Source organism: Drosophila grimshawi, unplaced genomic scaffold (assembly GCF_018153295.1).
Source record: "Drosophila grimshawi isolate 15287-2541.00 unplaced genomic scaffold, ASM1815329v1 contig_311, whole genome shotgun sequence".
In the NCBI taxonomy this organism is placed as follows: Eukaryota; Metazoa; Arthropoda; class Insecta; order Diptera; family Drosophilidae; genus Drosophila; species Drosophila grimshawi.
The window spans coordinates 23386044-23406458 of NW_025063098.1; the positions used below are offsets into that span (position 1 = coordinate 23386044).

The window sequence follows — 20415 nt, forward strand, 5'->3', positions numbered from 1 at the left end:
CTTGTCAACCTTTCAGCTCATTAAATACTATCCGTCATTCTGAAGTCCCGTGTGAATATCGTAAATATCGATAGTTGCACGGCCATTAGCAACTCTGACAACACAGTATTGCACTGTGCGTGTAGACTCTCTACTTTCTTTTCGGTAACAAAAACTAAGCACTCAACATGGGTCGTATGCACGCTCCAGGGTAAAATGCATTTTCAATTGATTAATGAGCCAGAATTGGCGTGAAATGTATCTGCCTAATGTACGAAAGCACTTACATTAATCTGCACGCGAACTTTATTCCAAATTGGGCTATTAAGCGCGCACATTTTGCAACGAAAACATTGCCTTTTTTTTGTTTGTTTTTTACTCGGAAAAACAATTCTCAAATTTACGATTTATTTTCAGTAAGGGTATTTCCCAGTCGGCTCTACCCTACAGACGCTCGGTGCCATCGTGGCTGAAACTCAATGCCGAGGATGTCAAGGAACAGATAAAGAAACTGGGCAAAAAGGGCCTGACTCCATCCAAAATTGGTAAATATTGTTTGTGTTGACGGTTTGAGGTTATGTTTGAGATTGAGCTCTGGTTTTTTTTTAGGTATCATTTTGCGTGATTCTCATGGCGTGGCTCAGGTGCGTTTTGTGAACGGCAACAAAATCCTGCGCATAATGAAATCGGTTGGCCTTAAGCCAGACATTCCCGAGGACTTGTACCATATGATCAAGAAGGCGGTCGCCATCCGCAAGCATTTAGAACGCAGTCGCAAGGATAAAGACGGCAAGTTTCGTTTAATTCTGGTCGAGTCGAGAATCCATCGCCTTGCCCGCTACTACAAGACAAAGAGCGTCTTGCCCCCGAATTGGAAATACGAGTCCAGCACAGCATCTGCTCTGGTTGCTTAATTTAGATAAGATTTTCTTTTTTTTAACGCAAACTAAATACAAACAACAAAAACCATAATGGCAGTTTTCGCTTAAATTAAGTATATTGTGTTTAGAAATATTTCTGCAAAAGAACAAAGCAATAACTGAATTTATCAAGGTAAATTCGCTATGAAATCGTTCAACTACTGCAAAGTGTGACCGATTATTATTTTTTTAAGGTATATTTTAGTAGGTAACTCAGGCTGTGTTTATGCTTACAGAAGCTAATGAAATGATTTAATTCGTAAACTTAGATCAGAATGGAACTGGAAGATAGTGCCGCAATTCACGTGGAAGCCATCGAAGTAATTTTAAATCACATACTTTACGTACGCGGCGTTTATCCAGCACAAGTATTTAAAAAACGCCGTGTTTACAACACGCCGGTTTTTATTATCGCCTTCCCCGGATTAAACTCTTATCTTGGAAATGTGCTGAAGACAGTGCAACATTTGCTGCAGCAATCAGCTCAGCAGCACTTGCAGCTGGAAGTCATTGTGTATGCCACAGAGTCGGCGCATCTGGAAAGGTATCTGCTGGAAATTCAACCCGTTTTCGACAAGCAGCAGCAAACACAGGATCAGTATTTAATCGAATACGAGCAACAATTGAGCGCTGCTCTGTACAAAATGGCAGAGCGCGTTAAGCAATTACCAAAATTGGGGAACAATGCCAAATTCAAGGTGCAAATTCACACGACACAAACGGCTTTCACTCAACTCAGCCACGAAGCACAGTATCAGGAATTTCCCTGGCTGCAGGCGACCGAAAGTCCACAGCAGCAGCTGGAATCACGTAAAATTTCCCTACTTCCGCTAGCAACAGTCGACAAATTGGGCCTCAAAATGGAGGCACACATATCTAGTTGATTTTAATTGCCTGATTACAAATCATCTATTATTATCTATAAATAATTAATTATTAAAAAAGTCTATGTATTTTTATTTATAACATTAGTGCTGATCATATGCAAAAATAACAGCCTAGGAATAACCCAAATGATCTTTACGACCTAGCTGGGACGAGAACCAATTGTCCATATTTGAAAACCCAAAAATTTTTTTTAATTCTTGTATTATGAAAATTCTAATGCGTATTTATGTGATAATGAAGGGGGTTGCATTTAAAAATGGTATATTAATGATTAGGCATAAAACTATATCCATTTCAGAGCAATCCTTGTCGTTTAAGGTCCTCGAATGTCTTGCGATTGACGACATTGCCCAGGGAATCCTCGAACTCCTCCTCCTGATCGGCAATCCAGCGTTCGCTCTGCTTCTGCGACTTCAATTTCTCCCACAGCGTGATCGCATCCTCGATCTGTGTCACGTTCGCAAAATGCGCCGTATTCGGTATGCCCAAGCAGCGCATTCCGTGCGCATGTCGCCACTCGGCAAAGTGCCGCTGAAATGCCTTCGGACCCTTGTAGGTGAAATTGCCACAGATCTCGCAGTTGTAGCTGATGTTAAGGCCGTGCAGCTTGTACAGCCAGTACGGAATGGGTTTGCCATCCCAACCGAGTGGCAAATTCTTCGGATTAAAGGGCACATCGTCAGCATCCGGATCATCGTCGTTATCCGACTCGCTGGCCTCAATATCGCTGTCATCTCGCTCTCCGCCGGTGCGTGCCTGTTTCCGCTGCACATTCTCTTTGGTGGCTGCCCGCTGCTCGGACAGCAGCTCCGCATATTTATAGAGCAACGCCTCCAGTTGAGCAATTTCCTTGTTACGGGCATTTTCACGTGTTTGCGCATTGGCATTCTTAGCACTTGGTTTCTTGGCCATTAGAGCCGGATCCAGGGTGCTCTTGCCCTTGGTGGTGAACAGCCGTTGAGCGCGCTCCTCTAAAGTGCCGCCACACTTGAGGCCGAGGGCAACAAGGCCCGACTTGAGACGATCCAGGCCAAGGGAGGCCAACTCCTCCCAGCTGGAAAAGGCGCTCAAATCCAAATGGGCGCCCGTATTGGCCAGCGCCGATTCCGTCTCCTTCAGCGACCAGCCGGGAAAGGTGCCTTGGAGCCATTGGCGCTGGAAATCGAGCTCAACCTTGACCAGTTCACCCTCGAGATCGAGCAGCGGCTGGATGCGCAGTATGAAGCTGTGTAGATAATTGTTTAGTGTTTCGATATACTTGCGGAATTCCCGATTCTTACGCTCACGTGATATGTCAAAGACATGATCGAAGGACATGAGGTACGTGATGTAATCCAATTTCTCGACGCCGCGCAAATTCAAATACATCTCGTAGCACTCGTTCAGATCCAAATAGCGACCGCCGCCCTCCTCGTCGGTGAACTCAACCAATGCGCTCATATCATCCGGATTATTGTATACTTTGATCATCTCATCAAACTCCACGGAGAGTGGAACACTGACTTCAGCTGGATGCGATTTGTAGAATTGTTTGATCTGCTTCAGACGCGCATAGAACTCGTTGAACTCATTAGGTCCGGATAGGGCGGCAATCTCGGCCTTTCGCTCATTGTCCTTGTCCTCGTAGAGGTCGCGCAATTGCGTTGTCGCATTGTGATGCAGCTCCATCAGATACTTTAGCCGGTGTTCACTGTGGATGCGCTCCTTTTCGCCGGGCTTCTTTGTCGCATGCTCGTCGACCATCAGTTTGACGAGACGCTCGCGCTCCTCATGGTAACGACGCTGCTGCTCCAGGAGCGTCTCCATTCTGTTCACTAATTACTCTAATATTCCTATTTGCAAACGAAAACACAAATTTTCACTCAATAGCGTGTGTACATTAAAGCTGTGCTACAGTCACCGATGATAGAGATGGCCACTTTCTATCGATATCAAAGCTATCGATGAACTGTGCAAATGTACTCAAATATTAAAAAAAAAAATGGCCATTTTTGAACATATTTCATATCACTTATGAGGTAAATAAAATAATTCATGTTATGAAAATATAGGTATCGTACGATACTATCGGTTTAATGTTGTAGATATCGCTTATTAGCAATACCGATTAAATCGTTTGTGTGGACGATAGTTGTGCGACTTACAGCACTGCACATCACGAAGTAAAATCATATGATCGATTTGTGGTAGTGAAAATTTCAGACGACGAGCAGAAGGCACTCATACTGCAAGTATATTTTTCGGTTCCGTCGTTTCTCGTCTTAAATTCACAATTAATACACCGTGTTTTTTCCGGTTGTATAATTAAGAAATTGATCATTAAGTTACGAATCATTACAGGCGCACGGTAGTACGTGAATTCCTTCGGAACTATTGAATTTCTATTTCGATTTTGTGGAAAGTGAGAAAAATCAGTCAAGATGGCTTTGAGCGATGCTGATGTACAAAAACAGGTAAGAAAACAAGTGTAAAACGGAACACAATTAATTGTGCAAGATTCTTAACAAATTGCAAAATTTCCAATCGAACTGTCTCAATCCCAAATAAAACAACAGTTTCAATGCCAGCAAGAAAGATGGCGAAGTCATGGGATTCTCTCCGTAGTCATGTGAATTTTAGCATGCAGCTTTTGCAATCATTTAACTATTTATATATCTAATCTGCAATGATTTTGAGCAAGTCAGTTGTATAGCGCATACTCTTATTATATATTTTTAGAGAAACAGTCAAATGTCTCTTGCTATCGTGGGTGAAAAGTAAAGTTTGCTCACAATTTTTACGCAAAAAGCCAAATTGCTTATTGGTCATGTGACACGCACTAGACCCGAGCAATGTGCAAAAGCGAGACAACTGTGACAGCGAACTCGCTATTGTCGACCCTGTCACACGACTGGGCTGTTAAGGCACTGGCCAGCCGTGTCTTATCAAATATTTAAATAAACTTACGAAAAAAGTTAAAAACATTAAAATGCATATGTAAAGTTTGTGGCAACGTAACTTGCACCTGCTGATGAAGTTGTCGAATCAGCGATTAACGGTTAGAAATTTGAATGATGTACGAGCAACTAAAATCATGTGATTTGCTTAAGAGGCGTTTTCTTAGGTTTGTTTTCAAAAAATTCATGCAGCACCTGGCGCCCTTAATTTATGGCCCTTTCCTTTAATAAAAGAAAAAAATGCATTATTATAATTTACTAATTAAACCGCATTTTTTATAGATCAAACATATGATGGCATTCATTGAGCAGGAGGCCAATGAGAAAGCCGAAGAGATCGATGCCAAAGCCGAGGAGGAGTTCAATATTGAGAAGGGACGCCTGGTTCAGCAACAGCGTCTCAAGATTATGGAGTACTACGAGAAGAAGGAGAAGCAGGTTGAGCTGCAAAAGAAAATCCAATCCTCCAACATGCTCAATCAGGCTCGCTTGAAGGTCTGCTCAACAAATTCGCTAACAAACAAATCCTGTAACTTTTAAATAAAATTCTCTCGCTTGGCTTTTAGGTGCTCAAAGTGCGTGAGGATCATGTGAGCAGTGTGCTCGAGGATGCACGCAAGCGTCTGGGCGAGGTCACCAAGAACGAGAACGAATACAAAACCGTTCTGGACAAACTGATTGTGCAAGGCCTGTATCAGGTGATGGAGCCCAAAGTAACCCTTCGCTGTCGCGCAGTCGATGTGCCCCTCGTTCGGGGAGTCCTTCAATCCGCTGCTGAGCAGTACAAATCCGCAATGAGACAAGAAGTTGAGTTGTTCATCGATGAGAAAGAGTTCTTGGCAGCCGATACCTGTGGCGGTGTTGAACTGTTGGCCTTGAATGGACGTATTAAGGTCCGTATTGACGGAATATAACTTTTATGACATGTTTTGATCATTTATGCCTGTGTTTATCTTATTGTCTAGGTGCCGAATACTCTGGAGTCCAGATTAGAGTTGATTTCGCAGCAGCTTGTGCCAGAAATTCGTAACGCCCTGTTTGGCCGCAACGTTAATCGCAAATTCACCGATTAAATTTTTCTTTAAGTGCAAAAACAAAAACAATACCAACAAACAAAGTTCAAGCTTATTACAACAACAACAAGAAAAACAACAAGAAAATACCACAACCCGAAGAAGAAAACTCATACTCTTGAACTCATTTAACAACAAAAACAAAAAAAAAATTGTGTCTATTAATTATAATTATTATTGCCGTTGTCTTTTTATAGTGAAACTGAGAAGAAAGAAGAGAAAAATGTTTGGTCAGATATGTAGGCTACCATTATGTGTTACAAGTACTTACATATTTGCCAATAATTACAATATACATATATAATTTAGAGAATATTTCAACAGATAAACCAAGTTCTATAAGTGCATTCAAATCCGTAAAAGAGTTTGTTAAAGTTTGTTTTTATGAAACTAACCGGCGTAAACAATATAAGCTAATCATAATAACATTCCTTCAACACTTTTCGATCCGTTTTAAGTTGATATCGATGCGAATGCGTCTTCTTTTCATTTAGTTTCTTTACTTCTTTTTTTTTTGTAATATTCTTCTGATTTTGTTTTTTTGCATTTGTCTGTAAATTTTGTTGTACATTCATTATTTGATTACTGAGTTATTTTTGTTATGCAGTTCTCTTTAGACATGTTATTCAATTATTTAAATGTGCAATGTGCGGCGCAGCGGATCTAGAAATTCTAATTGGTGCCACTTGCAAGTTGCACGGGCGCACAATCAGCATTATTGCCAGCTTGCCACCGAAATGTGTGAATGCAATCATTTCGCTGACTCGCTGGCAAAGTGCGTCTGTGCACTTGCAACTGGCACATTGTTGTTATAAATCGGCCATAAAAGAAAAACACATACCAATGTCTGTTGTTGTGAATATCGATGAAAGAAAATACACACAGTTACACACACACACACATACACAGCTAATGCACGCTCAGTTGATGAAGTATTGCCAAGTGGCCAAGTAGCTAAATTTGTTAAAACATATAATTGCCCAAAATGTTTTACCTGCTTCCAATTCCAAAATCATATAATACATATAAATATATATATAAAATTAACTAAAACAAAAAGAAAGAAAATGGAAATTATAAGTCACAATTTATATGGCTGCCGCAGACGCTGCACATCTGCACTATAAACAATAACGCACTGTTCATATCTGACTCTAAACAATACACACACATATTTGTATTTTAATGTTTGCGTGTTCACGGAAAATAACTAAACAAAAATTTAGCATACAACAAATACAATAAAAATCCAATAGCATATGCATTATTACATATATAACATCGAGTAAAACGAAATACAAATGCAACAAAATTACTTTTAAACTTAAACAAAATTTATGTTGAATAAAAACAGTATTTCCAAAAACAAAACAAACATATTTTGCGCACTTTCATTAATTTTAAGCGCTGAAAATCAAGCTTAGCAGCAGTATTAAACGAAAGCTAACTTTTCCCAGATAGCCAAGGCAACAAACTGGAAATTATCAAGTATGCGATCATAAAGCCACATATCTTGGCAGCTTTGATAGAGTTGTGAAACCACCACGATTTTCATCTCGATCCAAACTTTAGTATTAACACCTAAAATGTGCTTGCTTGAGAGTAGTTAATGCTGGTCGCATTAAAGGTGGAGTTGCGACTCTTAATTGCAGTGGGTTTTATAAATTTGTATTTAAGTCTGTAACGACCACTGTATTGATATTCTTGATCAGCATCACTAGCTGAATCAACATAATAGCCATGGCTGTCCGTCTGCTTCTACGCGTCTACTTCCATTAAACCAGGCAAATATCCTGCAGGAAGTACATGTGTCAGAGCCGGCTGGATCTAATCAATATATCAGCAACAGAGATACACGGACTAAACTTACCAAGTATGTGTGTTATTATGCGAAAATAATCATTGACATTGCACAGCTGAATCATATGGTTTCATTTGAGTTATGAGTCGGTTTTATTTATAGTTAGATGTTGGCGTGTTGAGTCCACTCTGTAAGAGTATGCCAACTTAGAAGTGCCGAAGACAAGTGTTCGGAATTCTCTTAAATGCTTTTAGTAAAAGAGATAAGAATTCTTTCACTGAGAAGCTCGCCAAATCGCGTCCAGCGTGAATGCTAATCCATTCCGTAAAAACTCTTGCAGACATTTCAGATTAATCAGTAACTCAACATGCGAGTCATTCAACCTCAATGCTTATCAATTTTGCCAGTTGCTCCACATTGCAAGTCTTGCAGACATTTCAGATTAGACATGCTTTCTTCGCTTCAAAATCAAACAAAACTATTTTTGTTTTACATTTGTTTATTTTAATTGTATATATTATTTATGTTTATTTTCTTCTTTTTTCCATGCACTTGCCTTTTTTAAATTCATTTTACCCCCCTCCCCATTTTCAATTGAGATGTGTGATTTCCCAAGAATGTGTCTGTTTTTTTTCCATCTCTTTCAAGATGGTCCGCCGGTTTTTTCTTGTCTTTGCTTATCATTCAAATATATATAAATTGTGTATCGATGTCTAACTGCATAAATTGCATTTACTATTTTACCTAAAAGTCCTGACCAGTTGTTTTTCACTTAAAATCATTTCATGCTGATTTTAAAATAAAAAATTACATTGAATGTTATTTGTTGTTATTGCTTTCAGATGCAACTGAAATAACAAGATTTGTCGGGTGTGTCTTCGCTTGTATATATAAACAATTTGTCCAGTTTTGTTTTGGTTTTCATCATATTTTGTTTTTGTTTGTGAAACACTTAAATATTGCTCAAAATAAATCAATTTAACAATTTTTAAGTGCACGTTTTAAAATTGAGAAAGCAGTTTTGAAACACTATTAAAATGTGTACAGTAAATTTCGAATTTTGCGGCTTGGTTCTCTCTTTCTCTCTTCACGTTGCAGAGTCCATGGAGGTCTTGTTAACATCTAGGAATAGTTTCCAAATGGGAGTGTAGTTCGGTTGGCTGTTGTTAATGCAAAATATATAATGTTGACAGTTGGTAGCGGCTTCATTCTATCGATTTGTATTCCTTTGTCGACGAGATAATGAACTGCGCATAATATATTTGTTAGTCGCCCAATTTTGGCTCGTCATCCGATTCAGATTCTGAAAATTATAAGAAATCAACACATTAGCTTTACAACACTTGCAAATTTGGCATTTGTAATCGGTTTGTCCGAACGATTATTGGCCAAATGTAACTATAATTAAGTTATATGGACACCCAATCATTCTTTTGCTTTGGCATACTTTAAAAATGATGTTACCCACTGGTAAGCACAATCAAAAAAAAAATTTAGTATGCGAGAATGGATTTTTTGCTAAAATATATCTACATATATATGCTACTTGTGATTTGTCCGAACGATTATTGGCCAAATGTAACTATTATCAAGTTGTATGGACACCCAATCATTCTTTTGCTCTGGCATATTTCCTCTGACCTTTTTGGAGTTTTATCCAACTTAAAAAGTGACAACAGGAAACATGCTACAATTATTTATATCCTTTGTCCAGGTTTTCATTGGCCTGCATTGTTTATTGATTGATAAAACAACGAGGCAAGCAAAAAACCCAATTGCTTTTGCAATTTTGTACAATGTAAGAAGTGCCACATGGCAAAACCATTCTCAAAAATTGCCAAACCATAAAAATACATTTATTTTATATATTTATCGAATACTAACCTTCCTCGGCAGATTGGAGCCATTCGACGAATTTGCGCATTTGCTCAAGGAAATGCATCTTGCCTTTGTTGGAGTGGCCGTCCTTGTACCAGCGCAAGATGATCTCCTCGGACAATACCGAGGTCTTGTAAAATAGTAAGATGATCTTTTGGAACGCTTTCATGAAATTCATGTTCTCATAGCAGAACTCCTGCACTTTCAATATCAATGCCAATTCTGAACGATCCGTTGAGGCGAAGGCTTTCAATAGAGTGCAATATACCTTCAGATGACGCACAGCTTGATCAGTGACAAGCTCCTCCTTTTTGTTCCATTCACCCAACGACATGATTGTGGACCAAATCTTCAAATATAAAATTTAACAATATTATATTAGATATATATATAGAAGTACTCAGACGTCCAGTCCACTTACAATAACAATTATCTCATGATCAGGAATGTTGGTACGCAGTGCAAACTCTTTGATGTCTGCAGTTATCTCATTATGTGCCTTCTCGTCATTAATATCATCGATGAGGGTCTGCTGCAGTTCACGTTTGGCCTCTTGGCTGGCCTGTGCCTTATGCAACTTAATGATCTCATTGAGTTCTTTGTCAAGAAAAACTTGCTTAAAATATTCTTCAGTACGTTTGTTTGGTGGGAAAAAGTCCATAAGTCTGCAAGCAAAACCAATTAAATTCATTATATTATATGCAATCGTTAGGCATATAAATTGATTGCTAATGTACGAAATAAAATGTGCACCCAAATAAAGCAAAAGTTTATTTGCGACATGCATAAAATTCAGCATAAATAATTACTCTAGGAATATTAATTAAAGATTAACAAGATATGCATGTAGATCTTCCTGAAAACATTCCGAATGATATTGATATGAGGATGTTATGAAACTTACTTGCTTTCCAGTCCACCTTTTTTAAGCGCCTGAATAAGATATGCAATGCCCTTCTCTTGCTTGAACGTTAAAAACAGCTCCAATAAAAACTCGAGTGCAATGCCATCCTTAATCAGATGCTCATTGTTTAGTACCAGCAATACGTTTGGCGGTACAGAGCCATTAACTGCAAGATAAACGCAAAATCTATTTAATAACTTTTTAATACAGGAACCTTTCAGTTTCTATAAGGTATATGATATACATGTCCTTGGGCTCGTGGCTTTTGCATTTGGGTTATATTTTTGCATGCAAGAGTCAGTATACCAAGAGTAAATTCAATTTTAGCCAACTGTTTGACGAGTTTCTCATCGTATTCTCAAAAACTCATAAAATGCAACAGTTGACCGATGAAAAAATAAAAATAAATAAAGTGATTGCTTGGGAATATGAAATCTTCAATTTCTTTCTCCCCATTGATATTAAACAAAGACATTGTTATTATTTAATTAATCATTGTGCTTACCTAACCAGAGCGCAGTCATGCGCGCAAGTTTAATGCGTTCACTTGGAGTAAAGCCCTTTACGAATAACAAAACTTTACCCATCTCCTCTTCGAACATTTTCTCAAGGTACTTGTACCGTCTAATGAGTTTAACAAACACCTGAAACAAATAGGTTCCAATTAGATATGTGAAATAATCAAAACAATGAATGCATGCATTTTAATATGTTAAATGAATGACTGTTGCAACATTAGAAATCTTCAAAGATCGAGTTTTCCGAAATAATTAAAGACAAGTAAAATGTGGCATTTCATTTTGCAACATTATAACACCGATTATTTTACAAATAAAACTAACCGGTTCTCATAATGTGCGGCGAAGGCTATTACAATCGTTCATATTACAAGATAAATGCAAATAAGTATATATACGTTAACAAATATTTAGAAAAATATATGTCGCAACATTAGAAATCTTTAAAGATCGAGTTTTTCGAAAAATTAAAGACAAGTAAAATGTGGCGTTTCATTTTGCAACATTTTGACACCGATTATATTACAAGTACAACTAACCGGTTCTAATAATGTGCGGCGAAGGTTTTCCAATTATATTTATATGCATATACGACAACCGACTGGTTTTTATCGCAGCTTTGGAAATAATTCGATTGTTTGATTTGTGTTTTTCATGACAATATTCTCACAATTAAAATATGTCGATTCATTTTATATATATCTGAATAATTTGATTTGCTGAATAACCGGTTCTAATTATATTCAGAGCAACTATAATGTATATGGCTTGTGTTACTAACCTGTTCATGGTTGCGCATTGACTCCATATCCTCGGGTGCATCGAAGATGCAATAATTTGTGCGTGGCTTTTCGCCATCCTGAGATATAGAACCGCCAGGCACTGGAATATATAATGCAAATGTTAAATACAATTTGACCATTAGAGTGTTACGGTTTTTTTTTTTACTCACCCAGTAGACCACCCGCAATCAATATATCGAACAGCACTTCACCGTATCGACGATAATCGAGCTTGTTGCCCGCGCTGTCTAGATATTTAGAGATTTGATCCAGGTCGCCTTCAGTTTTTTCGAGACCAGCAATGACCGCATCACGGAATCCCGTTGGGTCATATTTTTCTCTTTCATCTAAATACAAATTATTATTATTTAAAATGCTCATTATGCTACACGTACACACAACTCTCACTCTTCCCTCTCAAGAACTTACCTCTTTTCCTGGTCTTGATGCGTTGACCCGATAGCACTGGTCTTTCAGTTTTTTGACTCATACAATAAATTGCTACAAATATAGAGAAGCGAAACAATTTTTCAATAAATTTGTATTTTATTTGTTAAATGTACACAGTTCAACCGTATGACGTGATATGCAATGCAAGGTCAATTTGTTCAGTACATTCGCTTACACGTTGAATCTTAAATCGTGTTTCAATGCTATCTAACCTAAAAAAAAAAATTAACAAAAAATCTTTGCCTGTACGCTTGATCGCTGTGTGCCCATGCACACACACACATAGGTATACTCGAGCACACACACACCGCGGATAATCTTTTTACAGTTTTATAATGCAGAAGAGCGAATGAAAGGCAAATTGCGAGAACTCGGCTACAGAAGAAGCAGCGTGCAAAGAAACATCAGAATAAAGAGAAATTTGAAATACAAAATATGTACGTTGACTTTGTTACTAGCAGCACGCTTGAAAACGAGGTCAACGTGTATGTAATAAATATACACACATCGTATATACATATAAAGGCTTTGTTGTTGCCTTGGTTTATGAAACTTTGAGTACGACACAATTTAAACTTACACTTTCAATCAACGGAAATAACTTTTGGCAAAGATCGTGATTCAGCGTGCGCTTTCTTGGTAATGCTTTTCTATTGTATGTGTATTTTTATGAGGTTAGAGCTGTGAATATGTGTTTTAATCTGGCCCGTTAGCTCTCAGGCTTGTCGTACAGAAATATGAAAACTTAACCTCAAACTTAAGCGCGCAGCAAAACGAGATCTGATGTAAATTTATTCTCCAATATTTTGCCAAAATATGCGGAGACTTTCTTTTAAAAATTTACTGTAATACTGACACGCACGCACACACACACAAACAAGCGCACTCAACAGTTGTTAGGAGATGGAGAGAGAAAATCGCAGAAATTTCTGCTGTTTGTGTTTTGAATATTTACTTAAACAATTTGGTTGATTTTAAATTCAGTACGTCGTATGTCACGAAGTTCAAATTTTAATAAATATCACAAGCGACTACTTCTATATACATACATATTAATTCTTTGTTGGTTAAGTGTTTTTTTCTTTTCTGACGTATGGGCGCCTCTTCTGCGCACACCACTTTGTTTAACGAAATTCCGAAAGCAAATGACACACAATTCGTCGTCGTCGAATGCCGACGATAACGCAACACGACTACGACATGTGGTCGGCGCCATTTTGAATCAAATATTTTATGATTCAAGCAGCACTCACACACGCACACACACAGAGAGAGAAATGTGTCTGTGCATGAGTGTTTTGTCTGTGTGAGCATAAATTTTGAGGTTCTATTTGTCTGGGCTTTGCAGCCATTGTGAAATCATTGTTAAAAATACAAAGATTACACGTATTCAATGCACGCCGTATGCTTTCTCTTTTTTGCCATTTCACAAAAAAAGAAAAGAAAACGAACGCAGCTTTCGTGGCTCTTATTAAATTATGGTGGTACAGTCGCACTCGTCCGTCCGTCCCGGTTATAAAAGCAATTGATTATTTTTATTGATTATGAATCATTATTGCTTCAATATGCTCACACAATTGAGCATATATACACAAGAATCTCTATATGTATTTATAACCTTTCTTAACAGTTACATATACAGACGGATAATACACACATATATATATATATGTGCGCATAAGTGAGTAAGCGCGTTTTTCACTACACTGCGCATTTCATCATTTATGTATAAATACATACATATATAATTTTTCGAAATTTGTAGAATACACACATATATATATATATTTTTTTATAAAATTTAACAAAATTTCGTTATGTACTTACGATTAAAACAAAAAAAGCTGTTTTACTGAAGAAAATGTAGCTGTTCGTCCGTCTGCGAGCGTGTGAAAATCACTTATGCAGTGCTGCAATAACATGTAACCCAACGATGCTTTAAAACATATCGATGCGAGACAAACGTGCGATACTATCGATAAAATGCTGAGGAACAGCTGATATATTCTGACAAGTTCATTAAATGCTTAATGATGGATTCAAAAATTAATAATTTTAAATTTACAGTCTTACGCGAGGTACTGTCAAAATTACACCCAATCGAGAAGTACTATGACTCTAGTGAACTGAAATGTGCGTTGGAGACACAGAAGGATGCGGAAAAGGTATTTTAAATAATGTACCTAATATTTAAAACTAATTTGGGTTTTTTTTTTTAAATTTAAATTTAGCTCTGTGCAGATTTTAGTAAAGCTCTTAAGGGCGACTTGAATTTGGAAGAGATAACGTCGCAATATTCTGCGGCCATTATGCTGCTTCTATTGTCTGATCCAGAGACACAAAATCAGCATCTCGAACTCTTAAACGATTGCTTCAACTACACGGATATGCTGAAGCCAACAATGATAGACTACGCCACCCGTGAATTGCTAGAAAACTTTAAATTTTCTGCCAGTCTGATTGAGAATCATACGGATTATGATTACATGTTGTATTTACTATGGGCAATACCACATATAATCACGGCAAGCGAGACGGGAAAGATGATTTCTCTTGGATTGCTGCGCGCTTTTATTTCCGAACTGACGAAAGCGAGTCCGATTATAATGCATATATATCGAAATGTATGTCAAGCTTGTCTAAATATTTATGTTTCTCTTTAATTTTGTGAGTAAGATTACAGAGATCTGGCAAATGCTAAAAGCGGTGAATTTAGCGACAATTCTGGATGAGTGGTCGCTGGAGAAAATATACACCTTGGTGAAGAGTTTTGGACTAGTATTATCGACAGCAGCGCTTAACACTAATAATACGGCTCTGAAACAGGCCGGCTACCGGGGATTTGAGCTACCGCAATCGGAGACTGAGAGCGAAATATCCGAGTGGTTTAAAACGCTACGAAATAAGCTGGACGAGCACCACAAAGATGATAAATCCAAATCCAAATCCGCGTTGATGGTAAGTGGTAATGTCCCTATTTCATTTATATTTAAAAAACGAATTCCTTTTCAGTTGGTGCGCTTTATTGACTTTAATATACTTGGCTTTTTAACAGAAGCGGGCAATGAATTAGCTTCAGAGGCGGGAAATGAAGCTGCTGCATAGCATTTAAGTATTAGCTTTTAGCTTGTGGATTGTATTTCTCATATCAAATTACATGTTGAATTGAAAATACATTTTGTCATGGAATTTATTTATATTTTTTGCCACTTTTTCGCAAGGGTACATCCACGGGCACCACTGCATTGTTGTAATACTTTGAAGAGATTCGGTTCATAAAATATAATCCCACCAGGGAGAATAGAATACTAAAAGAAAGATTATTAACAATTTTTTTTTAATGTGGAGGCGTTGAAATTGATTTACCTTGTTGTCGCACAAACGCGATGAACGACGCCGGCCGCAGCTGCTGTTAGCGATAAACATAAAATAATTTCTGGTACAAGTTTTGCTTGAAAATCGGGACCAAAGATTAGCATTTCAGCATTTGATAAGCAGGTGAGGCTGAGTATAAATAACCAGGAGAACAAGTAGCCGCCAAATAATATATTAATTTGGGAGTCATTGAACCAATGGGCGTAGAACCGCAGCGTTGCAAAAATCACCAAGCTGAGTATGCCGGATATAATTGATGAGATCAGAGTGCTTTTGGTTGTTACAGATGCGACTGCAATACATATATTCGATATTAGTTAAATCTTTTTGTTGTTTTCTTTACAAAAACAGCAACTTACACATTTTTAAGCTAGGAATTTAATTGTTTTGTGTGGCAAATTGGAAGAGCTATCGATAGTCTTAACAAAGTCTCGAATTGCCGCACATCGATAAGTATCGATATAGTGTAAGAAGGCAAGAGGCATAGCAGCAATTGCATTCGCACATTAAAATATTAATGAAGAAATGGCTACACTATTAAAAGTAGCCACCAGAACGCTTCGCGGTACTTTTTGGCAAACGCGTAGCCTAACGACAACCACTCCATTGAGTATCAAAGAAAGTGAGTATAAATCCATACATCCAATTGGGTGTTTCATAACCTGCTTGAGATTGTTTTGTTTTTCAGTACACGAGAAGCGGGAAAGCAATGCACTTGTCTACGAGGGAGTCGATGTGGTTTCACCCCGTCTGGACAAGATGCTGAAACCGGCATGCGACAGCACCTTTTGCCCCGAGTGCACTTTAGGCTTGGACATTAAGCATACGGATGTGCTCATTCTTTCTCAATATGTGCGCTCCGACGGCTGCATGTTGCCAAGGCGCATAACCAAATTGTGTCACCGACAGCAGAAGAAAATGGGCACTTTAGTTACCATGGCTCAGAAAGCGGGCTTGATGCCCAATCTGGCGCCGTCATGGAGTAAAAAAGATCCGAAGATGCGATTTGGTTGGCGCAAGTTTAACAAGTATTTCTTGGAGTCAACGATTAAATACTAAAGCTAGTCAAAATACCACAATAAATGTTTTCCATTTTATTTGCTGTTGCGGTTTAGCACAACTATCGATTATTATTGTATTGCAACTATTTTGCAGCTGCCAAAGTTCGGTCACATTGGCTTTTGCATTGGCATTCTTTAAAACTTCCTTTCAATTCGGCGCGTTGCTCACACAAGCAAAAATTAAATGAGTTTTTTAAGCAGCTGCAATACGGTGTACGTCGAAGTGCGTTTGCACCGCAGCGACCAGTGAGTCTAACATGTTGCATTGCGGTAGACACTCTTATTTTTATTATTTTACAGGCGATTGCAGGCTCTTCGAGCTGCAATCGAGCCCAAATTAAATGAGTACCTGCAAGCATTAAAATCGTTTCGCTGGAATCGCGCTTTCACGCCGGACACGCACATTCCTACGGTGGAAAGTATACTGCTGGAGAGGGAGAACGGCGAAAATGGCACCATGCAGCTGCCAGATCAAAATAAGTTTAAATTCGTGTATCATTTCTACATGACGCAGCGCCCAGAGATGCGTTCAGACGCCGGTCTTTTCGATGGCAGCGGCGATGGCGATGCAGATGGCAATGACTGTGTGATAGCTGCAAATCACGTCCTGCTGCCTGCCACTGAGCTTTCTGGTCTCTGGGAGAATTTAATATATGAAGAGGGATTGAAGGAAAAGGTATGCTAAACAGTATATATGTGTGTGTCATTCGAGCATCCAAGAGCCGCAAAGGCCCCTAGACGTTGTATTCCAGTGCTGCTAAAATGTGGTCAAGTTGCTAGGAGCACAATAACATTAATAACTGATAAGCTTGATTAAGAGATGAAATTTCATAGGACAGCTATATCCCCTAGTGATCCCACCTACCGAACTCTGACCTATACAGCTACAGCATGCTGCAAGCTGTCTTATTTGTATTGCTACATATAGACGGAAATTAGCCAAAAAATAAGCTCACCAAAATCGGCAATTGTTAATTTGTAAATGATGACAATTTTTATGTTTTTTATTGCAGCTGCTTAAGTTTGCGCTTTCGGCTCTCAGTTTCTCGCAACATAGTGTGGACACCAATGTGATTGCTTGTAATCGACTGCTCCTGCTGCATGGTCCACCCGGCACGGGCAAGACGAGCCTTTGCAAGGCGCTCGCCCAAAAGTTGTCAATCAGGACACAGAGCAGCTTTGCCTACACGCATCTTGTGGAGATCAATAGCCACAGTTTGTTTTCAAAGTGGTTTTCGGAGAGTGGCAAATTGGTTGCGCGTCTCTTTGGTAAAATTGGGGAACTCGTGACGGACAAGAACAATTTGGTTTGCGTACTCATCGATGAGGTAGAATCGCTGGCATATGCGCGTAGTGCTATGAGCAGCAACGAGCCACGCGATGCGATGCGAGTGGTGAATGCAGTGCTCACCCAGCTGGATGAAATTAAGGCGTGTCCCAACGTGCTCATCTTGGCCACTTCGAATTTGGCGCAAAGCATTGATTTGGCCTTTCTTGATCGCGCGGATATACGTCAGTTTATTGGACTGCCAACGCCAGCAGCCATCAAATCAATTTACAAGTCCATGTTAGCTGAACTGATGGTCAGGGGCATTGTGAGAACCGAGGAGCTGGAGGGAAATCAGGCGGATGCGGAGGGTCTGCTCACAAATCTGTCAGAACGCAGTGTCGGTTTGAGTGGACGCACATTGCGCAAGTTACCGCTGCTGGCACACGCTCAACACACTAGCCGAGATCTGTTTGATGTGAATCAGAAGATAACCCTATCGGATTTCCTTGATGCAATGCTGCTTGCCTTGGAACAGCATCTGGCTGAGCAGCGGCACTTAAAGCATGACACGGACATGTATCACTAAATAACAGTTATTACGTCAGCTATGCATGAACAATTTTTAGTTAAGCAAACAACTCTCACATGTCTTCATGTCCATCAAATGCTACATTGTAAACTTCAATTTGCTTGTACAAAAGAGATGTGAACAAAAAAATACAATTGTGAATATAACCCGAAGTGTCTATCCTCTTGCTATCCCTTTGCTATTTTCCTTTTCATTTGCACACACTTTTTCATTTACCCTGCTGTTGATGTGAAAACAAGTATGAAATCTTGTTATTTGATTGCAATCAACTTCAGACTTTTTACGGCTTTGCAGCAGAGCTTGAAATGTGTAACACACTGCAGCACACATCTCTGGTCCCATCATAAAGCATATCTATTCTCAATCAGAATTACAAACTGAGTTGATGTAATTAAATGTCAGCATTTGCATTTGTGCGTTACCAGTCTAATCGTATTGCATTGTGACAGCTATCTTTTTTCTATAGTGGTAACAAATGTCTTATTGAAAGATAAGCTGACCAATACCATTAAGTTGCAGAATAATTAAATAGTAAATATTTTACACCTGCCAAAGATTAAGTACATAGGGTATCTCAAAATCGTCAACACGAGACGCACTAGGATATTTTATCTTGTTTGCAAATCCAACAACAAGTCCTTAGTCCATGGGTTAATTCAATTATTCGTGTATTTAACCACAGAATGTATTGTACCATACAATGTATTGTTACATAGAATGTATTGTATACTTAGTGGTTTGACTATATATATTTTTAGCCGTTTCATTAATTTCAGATGGGAGTGATCAATCGAAATTATTTCATTACATCAGGCTGACGATGGCATTTCAGTGACATTTTTTTCTGTGCTTTTAAACTACTTTTGCATGTAGATATCAAACAAATACTATGAAATTTCGGAAAAAAAAGCACATACGTAAATTATAAATATTTAAAATGGTACTCACCCAATATATAGTTATTGTAGTCGTATCTCTAGTAAAAATAGAACAACAATATGTAATGAAGTTAATCGAGTGGAAAGAAATAAAGACTGTCATGCAACATAATTAAGTCGAACTGACTCTGCTTTAAACAAAAGATTAAGTCTCTGAATAGATGCCAGTTGATTTTGTGCAAGCCATCATCGATTTACATACCTATATATGTATGTATATATGTAAGTATGCATATGTTTGTTGGTATTTTGCCTAGGGGTTCGTTTGTTGCCTGATGCAATGACTATTATTATTGATTTGATTGTTTACGACTGTGTACACTCTATTTTTGCGTATCGTATTGTATTTGTAGAATATTTTATTGCCTGCCAGTCCGTCTGGAGTAGACCTTGGACTACGTGGCGTATGTGCACTAGGAGCGTTGAACAGAATCCCTTGGATAAATTTCAAAATGAATGTGCCGTCCAGGCCAATGCAAAATAGTTGAGAATTGAACAACAACTATTGATGGTTACGTTTATTTATGTTTTGTTCAATGGGCTTGTGTGTGTTGGGGTGTGGGCGAAGCCTGTAAGCAGCGATTGCATTTCAGCAATGTGGTTCTGCAAATTCACATTGGTATTCCTGGAGCAATTGTTGTTGCTGCTGAAGCACTTTAATGCTATGTATTTGTGTATGTGTGTCTGTGTGTGTGTGCTCCTACGAGCTGTTCTGTAATGCGATTGTTTCATGTTTATTGTTTGGATTTGTAATGCTACCGTTTACAGCAGGCAAGCCAAAATGTTTCAATCCTGACTGCAGCCCATGCTCAATATAAATTGGTATAAGTGCAAGACCAGAAATAACTATAACTAATGAAGATTTTTATAGGCTTAAACCAGTTGGTCAATATTTTAAAGCTTTCTTTCTTGTCACATACTTATTCAATTCTAATTGCAACTTTCAGTCCATTAAACGCATTGAATTTTTTTATAGTAAATATTATTTTAGAGCATTTACAGATTAACTATTAATTATAGCTTTTTGAAAAAAGCTTTTAAAATATAATTTAG

At 38.3% G+C, this 20415-nt stretch overlaps 9 protein-coding genes across 15 annotated transcripts; 6 read left to right on the forward strand and 3 right to left on the reverse strand.

The window, feature by feature from the left end:
• Positions 1-137: 137 nt before the first annotated feature.
• LOC6568354 (40S ribosomal protein S13) lies at positions 138-951 on the forward strand. The gene is made up of 3 exons (XM_001994660.3): positions 138-190; positions 397-524; positions 589-951. The coding sequence occupies exons 1-3, from the start codon at positions 168-170 to the stop codon at positions 891-893; spliced, it is 456 nt and encodes a 151-aa protein (XP_001994696.1). The 5' UTR covers positions 138-167; the 3' UTR covers positions 894-951.
• A 182-nt stretch (positions 952-1133) lies between these two features.
• LOC6568353 (DNA polymerase zeta processivity subunit) lies at positions 1134-1838 on the forward strand. The gene has a single exon (XM_001994659.3). It carries the CDS (start codon positions 1175-1177, stop codon positions 1781-1783), a length of 609 nt encoding a protein of 202 aa, XP_001994695.1. The 5' UTR covers positions 1134-1174; the 3' UTR covers positions 1784-1838.
• A 5-nt stretch (positions 1839-1843) lies between these two features.
• LOC6568352 (splicing factor 3A subunit 3) lies at positions 1844-3661 on the reverse strand. Its single transcript, XM_001994658.3, has one exon. It carries the CDS (start codon positions 3591-3593, stop codon positions 2082-2084), a length of 1512 nt encoding a protein of 503 aa, XP_001994694.1. The 5' UTR covers positions 3594-3661; the 3' UTR covers positions 1844-2081.
• Positions 3662-3939: 278 nt separating this feature from the next.
• On the forward strand, positions 3940-6224 carry LOC6568351 (V-type proton ATPase subunit E). Of its 3 annotated transcripts, none has more exons than XM_032740710.1 (5): positions 3940-4018; positions 4128-4240; positions 5006-5218; positions 5290-5616; positions 5689-6224. In XM_032740710.1, exons 2-5 carry the CDS (start codon positions 4208-4210, stop codon positions 5794-5796), a joined length of 681 nt encoding a protein of 226 aa, XP_032596601.1. In that variant the 5' UTR covers positions 3940-4018; positions 4128-4207; the 3' UTR covers positions 5797-6224. The 3 variants fall into 3 exon arrangements, with proteins under 3 accessions (XP_032596601.1, XP_001994693.1, XP_032596602.1); XM_032740711.1 differs by having other exon boundaries at positions 3990-4014; XM_001994657.2 differs by having other exon boundaries at positions 3965-4240.
• Positions 6225-8570: 2346 nt separating this feature from the next.
• LOC6568342 (protein krasavietz) lies at positions 8571-14041 on the reverse strand. Of its 3 annotated transcripts, none has more exons than XM_032740707.1 (9): positions 13957-14041; positions 12109-12180; positions 11850-12026; positions 11679-11779; positions 10885-11023; positions 10380-10545; positions 9897-10140; positions 9482-9824; positions 8571-8900 (listed from the first exon to the last, which is right to left on the reverse strand). In XM_032740707.1, exons 2-9 carry the CDS (start codon positions 12167-12169, stop codon positions 8863-8865), a joined length of 1269 nt encoding a protein of 422 aa, XP_032596598.1. In that variant the 5' UTR covers positions 12170-12180; positions 13957-14041; the 3' UTR covers positions 8571-8862. The 3 variants fall into 3 exon arrangements, with proteins under 3 accessions (XP_032596598.1, XP_001994692.1, XP_032596599.1); XM_001994656.2 differs by lacking the exon at positions 13957-14041 and adding an exon at positions 13179-13272; XM_032740708.1 differs by lacking the exon at positions 13957-14041 and adding an exon at positions 12710-13100.
• On the forward strand, positions 12384-15322 carry LOC116805857. Of its 3 annotated transcripts, XM_032740709.2 has the most exons (5): positions 14066-14093; positions 14197-14294; positions 14361-14753; positions 14806-15087; positions 15142-15322. In XM_032740709.2, exons 1-5 carry the CDS (start codon positions 14081-14083, stop codon positions 15232-15234), a joined length of 879 nt encoding a protein of 292 aa, XP_032596600.2. In that variant the 5' UTR covers positions 14066-14080; the 3' UTR covers positions 15235-15322. The 3 variants fall into 3 exon arrangements, with proteins under 3 accessions (XP_043071069.1, XP_032596600.2, XP_043071070.1); XM_043215134.1 differs by lacking the exons at positions 14066-14093; positions 15142-15322 and adding an exon at positions 12384-12566 and having other exon boundaries at positions 14813-14875; XM_043215135.1 differs by lacking the exons at positions 14066-14093; positions 14197-14294 and having other exon boundaries at positions 14686-14753; positions 14813-15087.
• LOC6568341 (protein KRTCAP2 homolog) lies at positions 15131-15923 on the reverse strand. Its single transcript, XM_001994655.2, has 3 exons — positions 15864-15923; positions 15496-15796; positions 15131-15437 (listed from the first exon to the last, which is right to left on the reverse strand). The coding sequence occupies exons 1-3, from the start codon at positions 15865-15867 to the stop codon at positions 15320-15322; spliced, it is 423 nt and encodes a 140-aa protein (XP_001994691.2). The 5' UTR covers positions 15868-15923; the 3' UTR covers positions 15131-15319.
• Positions 15924-15960: 37 nt separating this feature from the next.
• On the forward strand, positions 15961-16601 carry LOC6568340 (39S ribosomal protein S18a, mitochondrial). Its single transcript, XM_001994654.2, has 2 exons — positions 15961-16126; positions 16193-16601. The coding sequence occupies exons 1-2, from the start codon at positions 16030-16032 to the stop codon at positions 16561-16563; spliced, it is 468 nt and encodes a 155-aa protein (XP_001994690.1). The 5' UTR covers positions 15961-16029; the 3' UTR covers positions 16564-16601.
• A 108-nt stretch (positions 16602-16709) lies between these two features.
• Positions 16710-18570, forward strand: LOC6568339 (pachytene checkpoint protein 2 homolog). Its single transcript, XM_001994653.2, has 3 exons — positions 16710-16811; positions 16866-17241; positions 17579-18570. The coding sequence occupies exons 1-3, from the start codon at positions 16750-16752 to the stop codon at positions 18419-18421; spliced, it is 1281 nt and encodes a 426-aa protein (XP_001994689.1). The 5' UTR covers positions 16710-16749; the 3' UTR covers positions 18422-18570.
• The last annotated feature ends 1845 nt before the right edge of the window (positions 18571-20415 follow it).